This window comes from Anarhichas minor, unplaced genomic scaffold, assembly GCF_050575085.1.
Source record: "Anarhichas minor isolate MPS153535 unplaced genomic scaffold, ASM5057508v1 ptg000010l, whole genome shotgun sequence".
In the NCBI taxonomy this organism is placed as follows: Eukaryota; Metazoa; Chordata; class Actinopteri; order Perciformes; family Anarhichadidae; genus Anarhichas; species Anarhichas minor.
Window position 1 is genome coordinate 2,724,694 of NW_027466456.1, and position 19,820 is coordinate 2,744,513.

Genomic DNA, 19,820 nt, shown 5'->3' on the forward strand with positions numbered 1-19,820 from the left:
AGGTACACACTTGTGAAATCACCCCGTGGGTTCATGAGACACGTGGCAGCAAACATGACGCTAGGAATAAAAAAGCATCTTGCAGCCAAGGGCGTCCAAAGAAAAAACGGCCATTTTCATCGTCTGATACAGCCGAGCTCGACGAGTAACCCTCGCCAGACAGCCCTTTGATTCATGAGCCCGTTCTGAGCTCTTGTCGAAGTCAGCACTTTCCTCACCGTGGAACAATGAAAATCCCCCAACTGTGATGTACAGTGAACATGATGACCAGTGAATGCAGCATGATGGACTGCTGGTAGACTCAAGAGCCTGAACATTTAGCTTCAGGCCGCCATGAGTGCATGTTCACATCCATTAGTATACCTTAAAAGTCAACAATATCAAATAACATTGCATCATTTAGAAAGCATGCGTCTCTATGTTAATGATGCAGTTGTTTATCACAAAGCTCAATCTATTAGCTTTGTCACAAGATAGTGTTTTAAAAGCATGCAAAATTAAATATATGTTGATTTCCAAAATGAGAACCAAGTACCTCAATTTGAGAATCATCATCATCATCATGAAGCCAGTCTAAATAGACCACATCATTTCGTATAACCTCACTTCTCACAAGCAAATCTTATAGTCAAACTTGCCCTACAGATTAATGTCAGTAACCCAAAATAAATACAGAACTCGTGACATTATTAATCTTATAATTAAAGTCCACAACCTAAGCACCAGCTGAGAGGAGGGTGCTTATACCTCAGCATCACCGATACCCAACAAATGCAGCCTCTTACCTTCTGACATAAGCAGCAGTGAGCGACAAACCAAACTCTCCAATTGTCTCTTGAATTACACTCAAATTACCCCAAATAATACTGGACTTTAGAGGCCGATACGGATATTTGACGGTTTAAAAATAAGGTAACCTGTTGGCTGATATATATATATTTGCATAAACATCTAATCGTCTGCTAATAGGCCTTTTTCACAAGAGACATTTTGCCGTGTCACATTGGGAAACGCACAGGTGCAAATAAAGGCTGAATTCCATTTAGCTGCTCCAGTTTCTGGGTCCTGGTGTTGTGAGTGCTGGCTCACTGTCTTACTGGGACACATTCTCAATGTTAAAAGCATAAACATCTGCTTAGAAAAACATGTCTATGTGTGTCTTAGTGTCACCTATACAGAACCACTCGTAAAAATATATTAAAATATTATGTCTGGTCCAACTGCCATGGTGTCTGCGGTCTGTCCCTCAGCCCTCTTAGTCGAGGAAATTGAGTATTTTCTGGCTCCAGTAAAAGCCAAAATGGTGGCAAATTAAACCCAAATTGAGGCTTTAATGGTTTCTTCACAGACATAATGGGTGATAATCATGTTTCTCTACAGCCTGTTGGGTGACAGGCCGTGATAATTCAAGGTGCCCACAGCTGGGAAAGAGAGGGAAGGTGGCAAAGAGACATTTTTTGTTCCTTGAGAAAAGGTGGTCACTAAATCCTAAATCCTAGCTACACCCCTGGCTCTTTCTATAGGTAAAGTAATTAGAAATATGTACAGTTACAGGCTACTAACACATGTTTACAGACTGGCTTTTATGTGATGCCGTCGCTTTTCTGTTTTATTTTTATTTGTTGATTTTACTAAATATATATAAATATAATTTTATTTATTTCTTAGTTTATTCGACTGTCTCACTGAGCTTTCTGTTATTGTTATTATTGCCTTGCTTTTTGCTGCTTTGTCTGTCAAAGCACTTTGTACATTCTGTTTTTAAAGGTGCTATATAAATAAAGATATTTTTATTATTATTATTATTATTCATTTATATCATATTGCCTTTTCTAAATATCGATTCAGTTCCAAGCCATGGTTTGCTGTGTCGCTCACTAGACACGACTGCACTGCTACTACACACATAATACCGTAACACATACAATATATATTAATAATAATATATGTATATATAACGTTAAAATGGAACTTTACCTGCTTGACACATCAATTTAGCTAACTTAGCTAGCTACTAGCCGAACGTTAGCCGACCGATTCTTTGCTAGCAGAGATGAGTCGGGACTTTCTGTTCAAATGGATGTCAGGGTAATGAAATACACACATTAAAAGAGGGATACCGTTTATTTTAAAAGGTGATAAAAGTACCCATGTCTCCGGCGTCCATTCCGTAGCTGACTCCAATCACCGTGTCCCCATCATCGGATGCTGTGGCCCCGGATAGCGGGCTCCCGTCCCGGGCCTCCGACAGCCCGACCGCTCCCTCGGCTGCTGCTTCCATTCAGCCTCCCGGAGGACAACACACACACAAAAACACAAGAAACAAGACCCCAAAAAGACCCAACAGCGACGGTGTGTGATCCCGGTGAGAGAGGCAGGAGGAGGCGGACGTGTTTGTTTGATGTGTAGCAATAATCAAACGGAGGAATGTGTGATAGTTATCCGCGATGGTCCCGTCATCTGTGCGGTGTTTCCTGCACGAAGAAGGCGGAGCAGCGTCCGCTCCTCTCAGGTCGACTGCACCGCACTTGCTGCTACTGTGCTACTGTGTTGCTGCTGCTGCTGCTGCCTGGGTGTTAGTGCCGGCCGGACACCCCTGTGGATCCCTTCTGCAGCGGGCTTTAACTCCCTCTGCAGGAGGCCGAGGGACCCGCAGCCCGGAGCCGAACGCGTCCTTTTGGATGCTCGGAGTCACATGCAGAGGTCACTTTGAACTGATGGGAGTCTGAGTGGTTGCATGATTACACATTTACATGTTTAAACATGTAATTACATTTTTGTTTTAAGGATTCAAGGATCATTTATTGTCATTATGCAACACAGTGATGCACAACGAAATTTTGCTTTTTTGCCCATTTGTACCACAAGAAACACATGACCAACAAAACAAAAACAGTAGGCTACTATACATTCCTGTGATGCATATTTTGAATTTGCATCATAAGGAATGTAAACAGCAGCAACAAAAACAACTCTCTGCAGATAATATGGCCGACATCTTCACATTAAAAACTCAACATGAGGAAAACATTGCCCATCAACTTTGACTGTGTTTAAGCACCAAGCATCAGGACCCATCAGAGTCCTGCTCTCTGTCCTGCATGTCCGCCCGTCAAGTGCTCCAGTTCTCATCGTGGCTCTGAGCCATTGACCTCTGCATATAAATCATGAAGTATTGCATGTCAATTTCAAACTTATCTCACATTGGATGCATATACTTGACAAAATGTATTAAGGTGTAATTCCCAATACCAGCTTATTAAGTATTTATGTACATAACACCTGGTGTAATCTCTTCACAATACCAACATGAAGTCTGATTTTTATACCTTTATTTTGGTTAACAATGCCATAATTTAGTCATTATCCAATATATAATTATTAATAGGGATCTGTAGTTTACCCAGGGTAAAAAGAACAATCACAGACAGATTATTTCTTTGCTGGAATCTTTTAATATATACTTTTTTAGGGCTTTATAAGGCTACTTCAAAGGATGAGGTTAGTCTGAATTAGGCACATTTGTTTTGCTTGTAATCCTTTAATACAAAGCCATGTCTCCCCGATTGTGAGCAGTTCAATCAAAAAGGGATTTTTCCCATCTCACATTGTTTCATTTGAGTTATTCTTGGTGGCATGAAAAGGTTAAACTATACAGTTTTTCACCAAGCAAATGCAAAGAAGAGGAAAATGTAATCTTGTGACTCCTTGTACGTTTCTGAATCAATGATCCCGGACAAAATCTGTGTTGTGTGTGTATTTTTTTAACTTCATATGCAAGTATAGTTTTATTGAATAGTCTAAATATTTAATCTGTGTCTCTACAACCATCTCTACTGTGTTGGAAACAAACACAGTAGAGTGCTTGTCATCCAAGTATTGAGTTGCTGTGCTGTGAGTTCAATATCCAAAAGATAAAACTGTGACATTGTTCATTTTTCTTCCTTGAAAAAATAAAAACCTCAGTTTCACTTTAAGCCCCGGCGCTCACTCGTGAACGGTTCTCTGACACGCTTGAATTTTTCAGTGTGACATAAATGGATTTTCTGTCTTTTTTTCCACCATTTCCATTAAACAGAAAGAAAGATCTTTGAGCCCAACAATCGCTGAGGACAAAACACATCTATTCTACAAGCAACATCAACATGATACAATATAATATAACTTTAAAAATGTCAGTGTTTTCCTGACAGACAAACTTTACAGACAACAATAACATTAGAGCAAAATCTTAGTGCATTTTATTATGAAAACACTGCCACACATAAATACTGAAAGAGGTGATGATCCATTTAGGGATCCTTCCTCTTTCTCTCCAGAGAACCAAATGAATGTAAGCTTAGTAATCCTCCCAGGAGGTTTGCACGCCATTTTCATCAGGTCTGCTCTGTCCGCCATGCGGGTTTATGAACAGACCGTCACTGGTTCTGGGCTGGAACCAAACTATGTCCACTGGTTCTCGGAGAGGAAGAGAAAAGGAGCGAAAAGGACAGAAGATCAGCGAGTGAGGCATCAGTCATCCATGAGGCGTTTACAGGTATCGGGGAAGATCCTTCTCCACCACCTGGAAGAAAAGCAAGAGCAGAAGTTGACTATAATTGTCTGAATGAAAGTGTATTAACACCTGGAGAGACATAACAGTACACAAATATGAGCAGTTACAGTCATACACAAATCTTGATAGTTTTTTATGAATTATGGACGAGAGATAATAAGAGTTAGTTTATATGAAAATCAATTAAACTTAAATCCTCATTCTTGCCCCTTTGTTCATTACTTCAACTTATTCATCATGTACACAACGTTACATCTGGACAGTTTTACATGGAAAGATCTGGACATAAACAGAAAAAGCTCTGCCCAGTGTCACCAGGTCTCTGAAGGCGAATAATTACACAGCCACATGGGTAATATCTAAAACAAGTGCATGAATAAAAAGATACACAAAAAGTGCAGTACAGTCAAGATAAATACACTATATCTGTGGCAAAGTACATACACTTGGATCATCCAGGGGTCCGTATCTCTTCATCACCTGACCCTCTCTGTTGATCAAAAACTAAAGAGAAAGAGAGAAAAGTACAGAAGAAGAATGAAACACTTTCTTAAGAAGCATTTACAGGCTTCTTCCAATAAGTATTCTGTACCCTCATGATAGTAAACACACCATAGAGATATGGAAAGAATACAGGAATATGACTCATTTTCAGCGCTATCAGCGGTAACGTCTAAATTTATAATAAATAACAGATACAAAATATTTACCTTGGTGAAATTCCACTTGATGCTACTGCAGGGATGAAAACAAATCACACGTTAGAAAATAGTAACAATTGATTTAGAGGATGTGTCTCTTAGCATCATGTCATTATATTATGAATAAACCTGTTATAATATCACCACGTACTTTCCCATGAAGCCTTTCCCGTTGGGCTGCTCCTTCAGCCACTTCCACAGAGGATGAGCAGTGTCCCCGTTCACATTGATCTTACTAAACATGTCAAACTGGGCGTTGTAGGACTGTGCGAACTGCTTGATCTGAGTTTCATTGCCGGGCTCCTTCAAAATAAAACAAGTTGAGAGAAATAATTCAAGCCCTGTGGTGGTTAAAGTCTCCAAATAAAACAATGCTGATGAAACAAAGGTTGGCTAAAAGGAATACTTCACTTCATTCCTACAATGTTTAAATAATTATTATAGGGAAAAAGTAAAAATGATAGTAAAGTAGAAAAAATAAAGATATAAATAAAATAAGGATAATAAAGAAGTAGGCTAGTATGATGGTGCACATATACATATACTGTATATTTACACCTTCATACTTATGTATTTGCACACGCACAGATTCGTCTGTACACAGGAAAAAAATAACTCCTCAAACTCTAGTTATTTTTATTCTCCGTTATCCGTGGAGGTGTGCAAGAAAAACAAAGTTTATTTCAAGAATTCAAGGTAACACTGGGTGAGTAATTGAAATACAAATGATTATTTGGGGGGTGAAGTATTCCTTTAATTTATTATTTCAAAAAAAGGACAATAATATACTTGTTGTTTCACATTCCTAGAGACATGACACTTTATAGATCACGCACACGTATGTTATAATGCCTGTTGTAGCACAGAGCCTAAATAAAATATGTTGTTTACCTGGTTCCCAAACTGGTTAGAAGGGAAGCCAAGGATGCGTAAACCTCTCTCAGCATACGTGGCGTGCATCGCCGCAAACTGAGAGTAGTTTACTGGGGTTTTACCTCACTTAGAGGCAACGTTGGTGATGATGACAACATCCCCCCTAAAAATACAAAGACACACATACATCATGTTTTAGTGATGGTGAGCTTGTGTAATGCGATGCTTTTTAGGGAGAGAATATGCAATTGTGATACTCTAAAATCACTATTATACAACAATGTTGTGTTAATGTTGTAATATTCATATTCATATTATTGTGTACTTCTCCATTTTGATGCTTTGGCAACATTGTTTTTTTTCTTAAACTTTCATGTCAATAAAGCACATTTAAAAATGAAATTGAAAAAATATATATCAAAGATAGATTTACTTGTATTTTTCTAGGGAAACCAAGTTGCCATCAATATCTGTCGCTGAGAAGTTATAGATAGACGTGGCCGTCTGCCAGTCCTCTGTCGGAGCAGACTGTAAGGAGAAAAAAAAACTTCAGTAATGGGAGCTTATTTTTAAATTATACTTTTATCCTGTTTAATGAATATTAGATAACAAGACATTTATGTTCCAGCAGATACACATTTCCCCTGAGAATGCATCTTTAAGAAAAGTAAAAAGAGTTCTGTGTGCATTTCATAATGCATACAAATATTATACATAATGAATACATCAAAAGGAATGAAAACATGAACACATTTAATGATCAATTCAGTTCAACAAAATCTGACTTCGTCCAAACGTAAGTTCCAGTGCTGCAACATAAACCACCCGTCCCTCTCTCATGTTTTCTTACCATAGCCTGCAGCAGGACAGAGAAAAGGACAGTGGACCCTATGAGGCGCATGTCTGCCCTTCAGTAAGGTCCTCTGAAGGCAGAAAGCGATCAAATCTGTAAACCGCCTGAGTGGCTTCAGCTACACACACACTTGTCAGAACATAAAATCACTACTGAGAGAAAGCAGACGATCCAGTGTCCTCATGTAAAAAGAGAACGGGTTGATCATTAACACAATTGATAGGCTGTGAGTCTCCAATAGGTCCCTGTCTACTGCTGCAGACAAATAAATCCACGAGACACGCAGATGCACTGCGGTCCACAGTCCATGACGGTATCACAACATCTTCAGCAAAGTTGACGCGTTATAAAAGCAAAAAAATAGGCCATGTGGGGTGAGCGTCATGTGGCCTGGGCAAAGGTCTGAATAAATACATAAACTCATGATGTAATGAGCTTAGTATCAGAATGAAAAAACAAAAAGTTGCATCAGTGAATAAAGCACACACGACCTCCTAAATCTCACCCCAACATAAAAGTTACAATGGCTGAGACGAAAACACATGTCCATTCTACCAAATAATCATAAGCTGGAAAAACAAAAATAATTGGTGTTTAAACCCAATTAGATAGAACAAATCAATGTAATACCAGTAGAACCACCAGGCAAAGCATTGAACAACAGAGTGAGCTGTTGGGCAACACACTGATCGGGTTCTTACAAGATTATTACACAATTTTCAGGCAAGTCTACGTGGGAATCATGCTTCATAGTTACAATATATCTGCTCTATTCAATAACATCTAAACAGATACTTTACTGAATGATTCAAAATATACAATTGAGGAGCCAAAACAATATATAAATGAACATGAGTTAAATTAAATGTAATATTAACAATAACAATAATAATAATAAAGGTTTTGAGAGGGAAAATAATGTATATTTAAGACATACATACGAAATAATAAGAAGGAAAGTAATGAAGTACATTTACTCCACTATTGTATTTATTTACACCTTTAACACACTCGTACTTCACTTGAGTACCTTCATTTTTAGATTACTTTACACTCCTACTCCACTACATTTACTTTCCATGTATAGTTTATTTGAAGATTAATATTTTGTGAGAATTAGTTGCTTGAAGGGACGCTGGTAAACTGAAATGAATTCCCATTGTTGATATAATAAGATGTCAGCTGTAACAGACAACGACATTGTGTTATAAAACATTGACTGCGCATGTTGATGCGTTTCTCAGACTGATTAGCCTATCAGCTGATATCAGCTGCCAGATGATGGGGGGGGGCTGCTGCAGGAACATCCGGTGTTACAAACCAAGCTCATATAATATGGGCTGACCTTTTAATTATTTCTCACACTCCAACACCCTTAATTAAGTAATACGCAGATACATATTAAACTGTACTGTGTTTATAATCGTGCACCACCATGCTGACAGACAAAAACAGGTATTTTTCTCTGAATGAGGAACCGTTATCTGGGCAGAGAGCCACGAGGAGCATTACAGTACTGAGGAAAGTATTCCTTTACCAAAATAACATCCACCATCGATCATATGCTGCAATTAAGAAGGGAAATCAGAGGTTGGTAGTTTCCGGACATCACTGTTACGTAACTTGGAAATCACAGGAGCACCCCCCACACCACACAAGCACCGGATAAGTTAGGGTTACTTTACCGTTGGGGATAAAACAAAATACAGTACCATCGTCAGTAGTGCTCCGCTGCTCGCCACAGCCCCAAATGTCAAAATAGCATATAATGGCCTCATTGTTTCTATCAGAGAGGCCAAATATAATCTACTCAATAGCTACAATGTAGCTGCTGACTCCGCCCCCTGACGTTTGTTGTGAAACTGCGGCGGAAACCAGTGGGTCGAAACTGTCAGAATAAATGATTACAAAATGATATATATATATAATTAATACTGTTAGTATAAATATGGTTACAATTACAGTATGATTACTATTATTATCGTACAGATTATAATAATAAATGTTAATATTAGTAAAAAACATAGTTATTCGTCAAACTCCACCCACACACACTACGACTCAGCGTTGACGTCATCAGCTTGCGCCGATCAACGGAAACGTGCGTCGCATTGTCCGCAGGAGCGAAGCTGATAAATTAACAACAACAAAAAAGACCCTTTAGTTAAAATCTAGAGCAAGTGAAACATTTGAGACGATATGGATGACGAAGAAGAGACTTACAGGCTGTGGAAGATTCGTAAAACCATCATGCAGGTACTTTATTTCTTAATGTTTTTGTTTTTTAGCCTGCTAACGTAGCATGTAGCTTAGCCAAAGCTAGTTGAGTCCTCCAGGAACTCTTAATAAATGTGAAAAAAGCTGTGAAATCTCCCTTTTTTTTGCATTTTCACAAATAGCATGAATGATTCATGAATCCAAAACTGTGTTTTAAAGTGTCTCTTGCTTCTCTGGGATAATGGAGTGTAGATTTGACTAGTCTAGTTCTAGTGGTCTTTGATCTGGACCTGGTCCAATGTGGTCTAGATGTGACAAAAGCAGTGAAAAATCCCCCCTTTTTGTATTTTCACAAATGGAACAACGACATTTAAATGTGGGTTATAGACAGGAAATAATGGAGATCTTTACATTGCCTTCTAATTGCTATTGGATGTGGTTTACAATGCTGGGTGTGAATAGCTTCTTGACAGCTCTACTCTGTCCCAGTTTGATTTTTAAACACAATAGTTTATTCTGTACACTCACTGATTTTACGGTCTCACCTTCACACCCTCAGCTGTGCCATGACAGAGGCTACCTGGTGACGCAGGACGAGTTGGACCAGACGCTGGATGAGTTCAAGAGTCAGTTTGGAGACAAGCCCAGCGAGGGTCGCCCCAGACGCACAGACCTCACTGTGCTGGTGGCACACAACGACGACCCCACCGACCAGATGTTTATTTTCTTCCCTGGTAGGTTGATACCTATTCATACATACAGGGTGGCTAGCAGTCCTTTTATTTAAAAAATAAATAAATACACAAATTGTCCTGGGAACTAAAAATGAGGCCATTGTATAATCATTGACAGTGAGCTAAAAGGTGTTGAGCTTTGAATTTATGCCTCTACATGCAGCGGTGTGCTATTATTATTATTATTTTTCTTCACTTTTCAGAGGAGCCCAAGGTGGGAATCAAGACGATCAAGATGTACTGTCAGAGGATGCAGGAGGAGAACATCACACGAGCCATCATTGTTGTTCAGATGGGCATGACACCGTCAGCCAAACAGGTAAACACCTGCATCGTATATCAAATTTCTGAACATCTCTAATTATGCAGCGACCATCTTGTTGTTGTTTCGCTTTCTTTCTTGCTCTCTCTGTAACCATATTTAATGAAATGTCTCCTCACAGTCTCTAGTTGACATGGCACCCAAATACATATTGGAACAGTTTCTACAACAGGAGCTGCTCATCAACATCACAGAGCACGAGGTAAACAACGTACTGTATTAAGATCTCGTTTGCGCTATTGATCGATTGAGAATTACATTTTTGTTTTTGGTGCGTTGTTTTGTCTTTCAGCTTGTTCCAGAGCACATCGTTATGACAAAAGAGGAAGTGGCTGAACTTCTGGGAAGATAGTATCCTTACACCCACTGCACTATTTAGAGTAATTGAACAATGCAGGAAAAGCATTCGGTCATCTTCGGAGTACTTACTATTTGTAATGAAGTTTAAAGTAGCAGTTGATTTACATAAAGACAACCATCAAGCTGTATTTAGTGTCTTTATGAGACTCGACTCTTCATGAAAATATGTATTTGTTATCCGACTTTAACATTTTAACTTCAGTAAATTAAAGGAAAGTCAGTTGCCGAGGATTCAGGCTGGGGACCCCGTGGCTCGCTACTTTGGCTTGAAAAGAGGACAGGTAGCTCATCGATGACACGTTTGTTCTAATAATCACAATGCATAACATTATCATCATCACATGGCTGCATGGTGCTGCATATTGGATCTTGGGTTGGTACTCTGGTATATTGCCTTTCTGTCAAGGAGTGTGATCACTCAAATAGACTTTTAGAACCTCTATATGTTACAAGACAAAATGTTTTAAAGACGCATGAAGGATAATTCCAGTTCATTACCATGTGGGTCTTATTCAGGACTTTGCTGTAACAATGTTGTGTTTCCAAATCTTAGCTATTATCTTGATTTTCCGATCCTGAATTTGAAATGATAGGAGTGTCCAAAACGAAAAAATAAGACGTGTTTTTAATAAACTGGAATTATTGTTTAAACACACATGGAAGTTATTGGCATGTAACATGTGATAGCAGCTGGAATTTAAATGAACCTCTACCCAAATGCAAATACAAGAAGCATGCAACTTGTGTTCCCAGCCCAGTCTAAAATTCTGCTATTTGTCGACAACTTTTCCAGGTGGTAAAGATCATCAGACCCAGTGAAACAGCTGGGAGGTACATCACATACAGACTGGTGCAGTGACAGACAGGTAAGTGTGTTACGCACAAATTAGCAGTTTGTCATTAATGGGTTAAAACTCAGCCTGTGATATTAAGCACATTGATACTCCTGTTGTTAGACTTTTTGTTTTCATTTTTGTAACTAGCTTTTGTTTAGCATTAACGGGAGAATTTGCCACCTCTGCTACATTGACCGAGAAAGCCGAGTTCTCCTTCTCACGGAGCCGTGTGGGCAGTGCCTACACGTACCAGGATGCATTGCACACAAGCTGTCGCATCAAATTACGGCTCTGGACCACTGTCTCTTTTGTAGCGGCGTACTCATCTTTCTTGGTCAAATATAGGACACAAATTTACCATCAACAGTGATTGGACATCCACATGAAAGGTGGCACATTTCCCCTTTAACATTTAAAGATCCCACAGTTCTTTTTTCATCTTACTTTGGTTAAAGTTGGGGCTATCCGGGGTTTACCACAATGTATTAAGAGAAAGTGAATAATTGAGAAAGGGATCAATTGTCCCGCCCAAAAATACATGCCCAATCAGTCGTGACAACTTATCTTATCAGCCATAATGTGTGTGTGGACCATGACTTTTCATAAAACATATTTTGTATGTTATATTTTCCAGATGTTTTCCTTATTGATCAACATTTTGAAGCACCGGTGAAACTGACTCATTCATCCACGGATTATCCTTCTGCTCTTCACTTGTGTTGAAATTGTAGTTTCTATTTGTAATAACTGATTTTGTAAAATAAACTATTCAAAATGTCAAATATTGTTTCCTCAGGGTGATTTAGTTCAAATACTCTCACCCTTTGTATACATATCGACCTTCCTCTTCCTTTTAAAGGCCATGTTGTAGCTGCTGTAGACGGAAGCTTTGAGAGCTGGTTGTTGCTCCTCACTTGTCACAGCTAAAAACCTCCACCTGCTGCAGTATCCTACCTCTAGTGCCCTCCCCAGTACCAGGGAAATGAACACATCTCTGTTCAGCGGCAGTAACTGCACTCATTTGGGTATTTCTGTTCCTGCTCACCTTTAGTTCCCTGTGTCCCATTTTACATGTAAAATACATAAAGAAGACAATCAAAACAAGATTGTAGATCGAATAACAAAACTTTAAAATAAAAGTTTTATTATAATAGACCAAAACATCCATAACAAGGCAATACAGGCAACATTTATAAGAGACTGCTAAATTTATTATTAAACATTTTAGTGCTGGAATAAAACCTACAGCACTTTAATTTGCATCAAAACTCTGCACATTCAAATGTGACTTACTACCCACCAGGTTTTGCTGGATTTTAATTAATAAAACCAGATCAATAATCCCTTCACTCAACTCAAACTACTCACTCACAATGGTTTTCATCATGAAATCAGACAAACTCAGGCTCACTTTCCCGGTTTCTTTCATTTAGGGATCCTTCCTCTTTCTCTCCAGAGAACCAAATGAATGTAAGCTTAGTAATCCTCCCAGGAGGTTTGCACGCCATTTTCATCAGGTCTGCTCTGTCCGCCATGCGGGTTTATGAACAGACCGTCACTGGTTCTGGGCTGGAACCAAACTATGTCCACTGGTTCTCGGAGAGGAAGAGAAAAGGAGCGAAAAGGACAGAAGATCAGCGAGTGAGGCATCAGTCATCCATGAGGCGTTTACAGGTATCGGGGAAGATCCTTCTCCACCACCTGGAAGAAAAGCAAGAGCAGAAGTTGACTATAATTGTCTGAATGAAAGTGTATTAACACCTGGTACACAAAGAATACTACAGTCATGATAAATACACTATAGTATCTGTGGCAAAGTACATACACTTGGATTATCCAGGGGTCCGTATCTCCTCACCACCTGACCTTCTCTGTTGATCAAAAACTAAAGAGAAAGAGGAAAAAGAGAAAACTCAAACACGGTGAACATGACATTTATCGATCAAGAATTAATTTATGTTTTACTTTTGGAATGAAACACTTTCTTAAGAAGCATTTACAGGCTTCTTCCAATAAGTATTCTGTACCCTCATGATAGTAAACACACCATAGAGATATGGAAAGAATACAGGAATATGACTCATTTTCAGCGCTAACAGCGGTAATAAAAAACAGATGAGAAGTATTTACCTTGGTGAAATTCCACTTGATGCTACTGCAGGGATGAAAACAAATCACACGTTAGAAAATAATCCCTTAGTAACAATTGATTTAGAGGATGTGTCTCTAAGCATCATGTCATTATATTATGAATAAACCTGTTATAATATCACAACGTACTTTCCCATGAAGCCTTTCCCGTTGGGCTGCTCCTTCAGCCACTTCCACAGAGGATGAGCAGTGTCCCCGTTCACATCGATCTTACTGAACATGTCAAACTGGGCGTTGTAGGACTGTGCGAACTGCTTGATCTGAGTTTCATTGCCGGGCTCCTTCCAAATAAAACAAGTTGAGAGAAATAATAGAACTGATCAGCACCATTTAAGCCCTGTGCTGATTGTCTCGTCATAAAATAATGCTGATGAAACAAAGGTTGTCTAAAAGGAATACTTTCCCCCCAAAAGAACCATTTGTATATCAATTACTCACAGAGTGTTACTTTGAATTCTCTCATGTCTCCACGATGAACGACGAATCAAAAAACAGAGAAACGTCTTGATGAATCTAAGTAAATGGGGTCCGCGTTTAACAGCGAAACGCCATAAAAATATCTGTTTACAACCTCAAACAATGTAAGTCTCATTTATCCATTCGTATGCTCACTACGTTTCCATTTGCTTACATATGATGTTACTTATATATACTTATACTTTAACTTATATCATTCCTACAATGTTCAAATAATTATTATGGTGAAAAAGTAAAAATAATAGTAAAGTAGAAAAAATAAAGATATAAATAAAATAAGGATAATAAAAAAGTAGGCTAGTATGATGGTGCACATATACATATACTGTAAATGTACACCTTCATACTTTTATATACTTACATATGTACACACGCACAGATTCGTGTGCAGACAGGAACAACTAGCTTGTTTAACAAGTTTTTTTGTTTTGTTTTTTATTTAAAACATTCTTTTTTTAATTCTCCGGTCACTGTGGAGGTGTGCAAGAAAAACAAAGTGTATTTCAAGAATTCAAGGTAACACTGGGTGAGTAATTGAAATACAAATGATCATTTGGGGGGTGAAGTATTCCTTTAATTTACTACAATATGATCTTGTTTTTTTTGCTTGAACACATCTTTTGCTAATAGGATGGTAAGAAAATGTTTTGTGAATAAAATCTTCCATCTTTATGGGTAAAGAATACTATAATATAGAAAACATTGTTTTTATTAAAACATTTCTAATAATACATTAGTTTCACATTCCCAATAACATGACACTTCAGATCACGCACACATACAGTATGTTATAATGCCTGTTGTAGCACAGAGCCTTAATAAAACATGTTTACCTGGTTTCCAAACTGGTTACAAGGGAAGCCAAGGATGCGTAAACCTCTCTCAGCGTACGTGGCGTGCATCGCCGCAAACTGAGAGTAGTTTGCTGGGGCGTTACTTCATTGAGAGGCAACGTTGGTGATGATGACAACATCCCTCCTAAAAATACAAAGACACACATACATCATGATTTAGTGATGGTGAGCTTATGTGATGGGATGCTGCAGCAAATTTAGGGAGACAAAATGACATTGTGATACTCCAGAATCACTATTATATAACAATCTTGTGTTAGTGTTTTAATATTCATTTTAATATTATTGTGTACTTCTCTATTTTGATGCTTTGGCAACATTGTTTTTTTTCTTGAACTTTCATGCCAATAAAGCACATTTAAAAATTAAATTGAAAAAATATATCAAAGATAGATTTACTTGTATTTTTCTAGGGAAACCAAGTTGCCATCAATATCTGTCGCTGAGAAGTTATAGATAGACGTGGCCGTCTGCCAGTCCTCTGTCGGAGCAGACTGTAAGGAGAAAGAAAACTCCTGTTTAATGAACATTAGATAAGACATTTATGTTCTAGCAGATATACACATTTCCCCTGAGAATGCATCTTTAAGAAGAGTAAAAATAGTTGTGTGCATTTCACAATGAATACAAATATTATACATAATGAATACATCAAAAGGAATGAAAACATGAACACATTTAATGATCAATGCAGTTCAACAAAATCTGACTTTGTCCAAATGTAAGTTCCATAACTGCAACATAAACCATCAGTGGTAGGTTGATACCTTTAATACATACAGGGTGGCTAGCGTTCCTTAATTAAACAAATAAATACACAAATTGTCCTGGGAACTAAAAATGAGGCCATTGTATAATCGAACTCTGTCTACATCATGTTTTAAAGGTTTTAGAAGCCTACCTTCCTCTTCCTTTTAAAGGCCATGTTGTAGCTGCTGTAGACGGGAGCTTTGAGAGCTGGTTGTTGCTCCTCACTTGTCACAGCTAAAAACCTCCACCTGCTGCAGTATCCTACCTCTAGTGCCCTCCCCAGTACCAGGGAAATGAACAGTAACTGCACTCATTTGGGTATTTCTGTTCCTGCTCACCTTTAGTTCCCTGTGTCCCATTTTACATGTAAAATACATAAAGAAGACAATGAAAGCAAGATTGTAGATCGAATAACAAAACTTTAAAATAAAAGTTTTATTACAATAGACCAAACATCCATAACAAGGCAATACAGGCAACATTTATAAGAGACTGCTAAATTTATTATTAAACATTTTAGTGCTGGAATAAAACCTACAGCACTTTAATTTGCATCAAAATTCTGCACATTTAAATGTGACTTACTACCCACCTTTCCTCAAGCTTGCAACAGCAACGAGTACAATATTTAAAAACGTATTTTTGCAGCAGTATGTATTCAATTATTTCAGTCAAAACCTCTTGAAATGACCGGAGTAATCGCATCAAACAGCAGTAAGCGTGCAGAGGTTTCACTGCCAGGATAGATCAGTACAGCTGGAAAATGCATTAAAATATTAAATCTAGACGTACACAACACGATAGCCCCATCAGGTGCAGGTTTAGCTGGATTTTAATTAATAAAACCAGATCAATAATCCCTTCACTCAACTCAAACTAACAGACTTCACACACACAATGGTTTTCATCATGAAATCAGACAAACTCAGGCTCACTTTCCCGGTTTCTTTCATTTAGGGATCCTTCCTCTTTCTCTCCAGAGAACCAAATGAATGTAAGCTTAGTAATCCTCCCAGGAGGTTTGCACGCCATTTTCATCAGGTCTGCTCTGTCCGCCATGCGGGTTTATGAACAGACCGTCACTGGTTCTGGGCTGGAACCAAACTATGTCCACTGGTTCTCGGAGAGGAAGAGAAAAGGAGCGAAAAGGACAGAAGATCAGCGAGTGAGGCATCAGTCATCCATGAGGCGTTTACAGGTATCGGGGAAGATCCTTCTCCACCACCTGGAAGAAAAGCAAGAGCAGAGGTTGACTATAATTGTCTGAATGAAAGTGTATTAACACCTGGTACACAAAGAATACTACAGTCATGATAAATACACTATAGTATCTGTGGCAAAGTACATACACTTGGATTATCCAGGGGTCCGTATCTCCTCACCACCTGACCTTCTCTGTTGATCAAAAACTAAAGAGAAAGAGGAAAAAGAGAAAACTCAAACACGGTGAACATGACATTTATCGATCAAGAATTAATTTATGTTTTACTTTTGGAATGAAACACTTTCTTAAGAAGCATTTACAGGCTTCTTCCAATAAGTATTCTGTACCCTCATGATAGTAAACACACCATAGAGATATGGAAAGAATACAGGAATATGACTCATTTTCAGCGCTAACAGCGGTAATAAAAAACAGATGAGAAGTATTTACCTTGGTGAAATTCCACTTGATGTTACTGCAGGGATGAAAACAAATCACACGTTAGAAAATAATCCCTTAGTAACAATTGATTTAGAGGATGTGTCTCTAAGCATCATGTCATTATATTATGAATAAACCTGTTATAATATCACAACGTACTTTCCCATGAAGCCTTTCCCGTTGGGCTGCTCCTTCAGCCACTTCCACAGAGGATGAGCAGTGTCCCCGTTCACATCGATCTTACTGAACATGTCAAACTGGGCGTTGTAGGACTGTGCGAACTGCTTGATCTGAGTTTCATTGCCGGGCTCCTTCCAAATAAAACAAGTTGAGAGAAATAATAGAACTGATCAGCACCATTTAAGCCCTGTGCTGATTGTCTCGTCATAAAATAATGCTGATGAAACAAAGGTTGTCTAAAAGGAATACTTTCCCCCCAAAAGAACCATTTGTATATCAATTACTCACAGAGTGTTACTTTGAATTCTCTCATGTCTCCACGATGAACGACGAATCAAAAAACAGAAAAGTCTTGATGAATCTAAGTAAATGGGGTCCGCGTTTAACAGCGAAACGCCATAAAAATATCTGTTTACAACCTCAAACAATGTAAGTCTCATTTATCCATTCGTATGCTCACTACGTTTCCATTTGCTTACATATGATGTTACTTATATATACTTATACTTTAACTTATATCATTCCTACAATGTTCAAATAATTATTATGGTGAAAAAGTAAAAATAATAGTAAAGTAGAAAAAATAAAGATATAAATAAAATAAGGATAATAAAAAAGTAGGCTAGTATGATGGTGCACATATACATATACTGTAAATTTACACCTTCATACTTTTATATACTTACATATGTACACACGCACAGATTCGTGTGCAGACAGGAACAACTAGCTTGTTTAACAAGTTTTTTTGTTTTGTTTTTTATTTAAAACATTCTTTTTTTAATTCTCCGGTCACTGTGGAGGTGTGCAAGAAAAACAAAGTGTATTTCAAGAATTCAAGGTAACACTGGGTGAGTAATTGAAATACAAATGATCATTTGGGGGGTGAAGTATTCCTTTAATTTACTACAATATGATCTTGTTTTTTTTGCTTGAACACATCTTTTGCTAATAGGATGGTAAGAAAATGTTTTGTGAATAAAATCTTCCATCTTTATGGGTAAAGAATACTATAATATAGAAAACATTGTTTTTATTAAAACATTTCTAATACATTAGTTTCACATTCCCAATAACATGACACTTCAGATCACGCACACATACAGTATGTTATAATGCCTGTTGTAGCACAGAGCCTTAATAAAACATGTTTACCTGGTTCCCAAACTGGTTACAAGGGAAGCCAAGGATGCGTAAACCTCTCTCAGCGTACGTGGCGTGCATCGCCGCAAACTGAGAGTAGTTTACTGGGGTTTTACCTCACTTAGAGGCAACGTTGGTGATGATGACAACATCCCTCCTAAAAATACAAAGACACACATACATCATGATTTAGTGATGGTGAGCTTATGTGATGGGATGCTGCAGCAAATTTAGGGAGACAAAATGACATTGTGATACTCCAGAATCACTATTATATAACAATCTTGTGTTAGTGTTTTAATATTCATTTTAATATTATTGTGTACTTCTCTATTTTGATGCTTTGGCAACATTGTTTTTTTTCTTGAACTTTCATGCCAATAAAGCACATTTAAAAATTAAATTGAAAAAATATATCAAAGATAGATTTACTTGTATTTTTCTAGGGAAACCAAGTTGCCATCAATATCTGTCGCTGAGAAGTTATAGATAGACGTGGCCGTCTGCCAGTCCTCTGTCGGAGCAGACTGTAAGGAGAAAGAAAACTCCTGTTTAATGAACATTAGATAACAAGACATTTATGTTCTAGCAGATATACACATTTCCCCTGAGAATGCATCTTTAAGAAGAGTAAAAATAGTTGTGTGCATTTCACAATGAATACAAATATTATACATAATGAATACATCAAAAGGAATGAAAACATGAACACATTTAATGATCAATGCAGTTCAACAAAATCTGACTTTGTCCAAATGTAAGTTCCATAACTGCAACATAAACCATCAGTGGTAGGTTGATACCTTTAATACATACAGGGTGGCTAGCGTTCCTTAATTAAACAAATAAACACAAATTGTCCTGGGAACTAAAAATGAGGCCATTGTATAATCGAACTCTGTCTACATCATGTTTTAAAGGTTTTAGAAGCCTACCTTCCTCTTCCTTTTAAAGGCCATGTTGTAGCTGCTGTAGACGGGAGCTTTGAGAGCTGGTTGTTGCTCCTCACTTGTCACAGCTAAAAACCTCCACCTGCTGCAGTATCCTACCTCTAGTGCCCTCCCCAGTACCAGGGAAATGAACACATCTCTGTTCAGCGGCAGTAACTGCACTCATTTGGGTATTTCTGTTCCTGCTCACCTTTAGTTCCCTGTGTCCCATTTTACATG

The 19,820-nt window shown here is 38.0% G+C and overlaps 2 protein-coding genes and 3 pseudogenes across 7 annotated transcripts in view; 1 reads left to right on the plus strand and 4 right to left on the minus strand.

Annotated features, from left to right (window-relative positions):
* The window catches only part of pip5k1ca (phosphatidylinositol-4-phosphate 5-kinase, type I, gamma a), a 47,277-nt gene extending 43,201 nt beyond the window's left edge, over positions 1-4,076 (minus strand). For all 6 annotated transcript variants that reach the window (XR_012953064.1, XR_012953062.1, XR_012953063.1 and 3 more), the window contains exon 1: positions 2,149-4,076. Coding sequence is in view for 3 of the 6 variants with exons in the window: in XM_076087536.1 (XP_075943651.1) it covers positions 2,149-2,281 (133 nt within the window). In the remaining 3 variants the exon portion in view is untranslated. The remainder of the gene's footprint in view (positions 1-2,148) is intronic.
* A 142-nt stretch (positions 4,077-4,218) lies between these two features.
* Positions 4,219-8,851, minus strand: LOC142946368 (phospholipid hydroperoxide glutathione peroxidase-like; annotated as a pseudogene).
* Positions 8,852-9,050: 199 nt separating this feature from the next.
* Positions 9,051-12,233, plus strand: polr2eb (RNA polymerase II, I and III subunit E, b). The gene is made up of 8 exons (XM_076087537.1): positions 9,051-9,238; positions 9,759-9,933; positions 10,137-10,252; positions 10,377-10,457; positions 10,548-10,606; positions 10,818-10,896; positions 11,409-11,481; positions 12,086-12,233. Exons 1-7 carry the CDS (start codon positions 9,182-9,184, stop codon positions 11,472-11,474), a joined length of 633 nt encoding a protein of 210 aa, XP_075943652.1. The 5' UTR covers positions 9,051-9,181; the 3' UTR covers positions 11,475-11,481; positions 12,086-12,233.
* A 624-nt stretch (positions 12,234-12,857) lies between these two features.
* On the minus strand, positions 12,858-15,938 carry LOC142946371 (phospholipid hydroperoxide glutathione peroxidase-like; annotated as a pseudogene).
* Positions 15,939-16,082: 144 nt separating this feature from the next.
* LOC142946370 (phospholipid hydroperoxide glutathione peroxidase-like) lies at positions 16,083-19,708 on the minus strand (annotated as a pseudogene).
* Between the last annotated feature and the right edge of the window lie 112 nt (positions 19,709-19,820).

What these genes read in the sequence shown, in the direction of transcription:
- polr2eb (XM_076087537.1), top strand. Translation starts at nt 9,182, where the DNA reads ATGGATGACGAAGAAGAGACTTACAGGCTGTGGAAGATTCGTAAAACC. An exon ending in GATGTTTATTTTCTTCCCTG is followed by an intron (nt 9,934 to 10,136) that starts GTAGGTTGATAC and finishes TTCACTTTTCAG; the next exon opens with AGGAGCCCAAGGTGGGAATC. An exon ending in TCAACATCACAGAGCACGAG is followed by an intron (nt 10,458 to 10,547) that starts GTAAACAACGTA and finishes TTTGTCTTTCAG; the next exon opens with CTTGTTCCAGAGCACATCGT.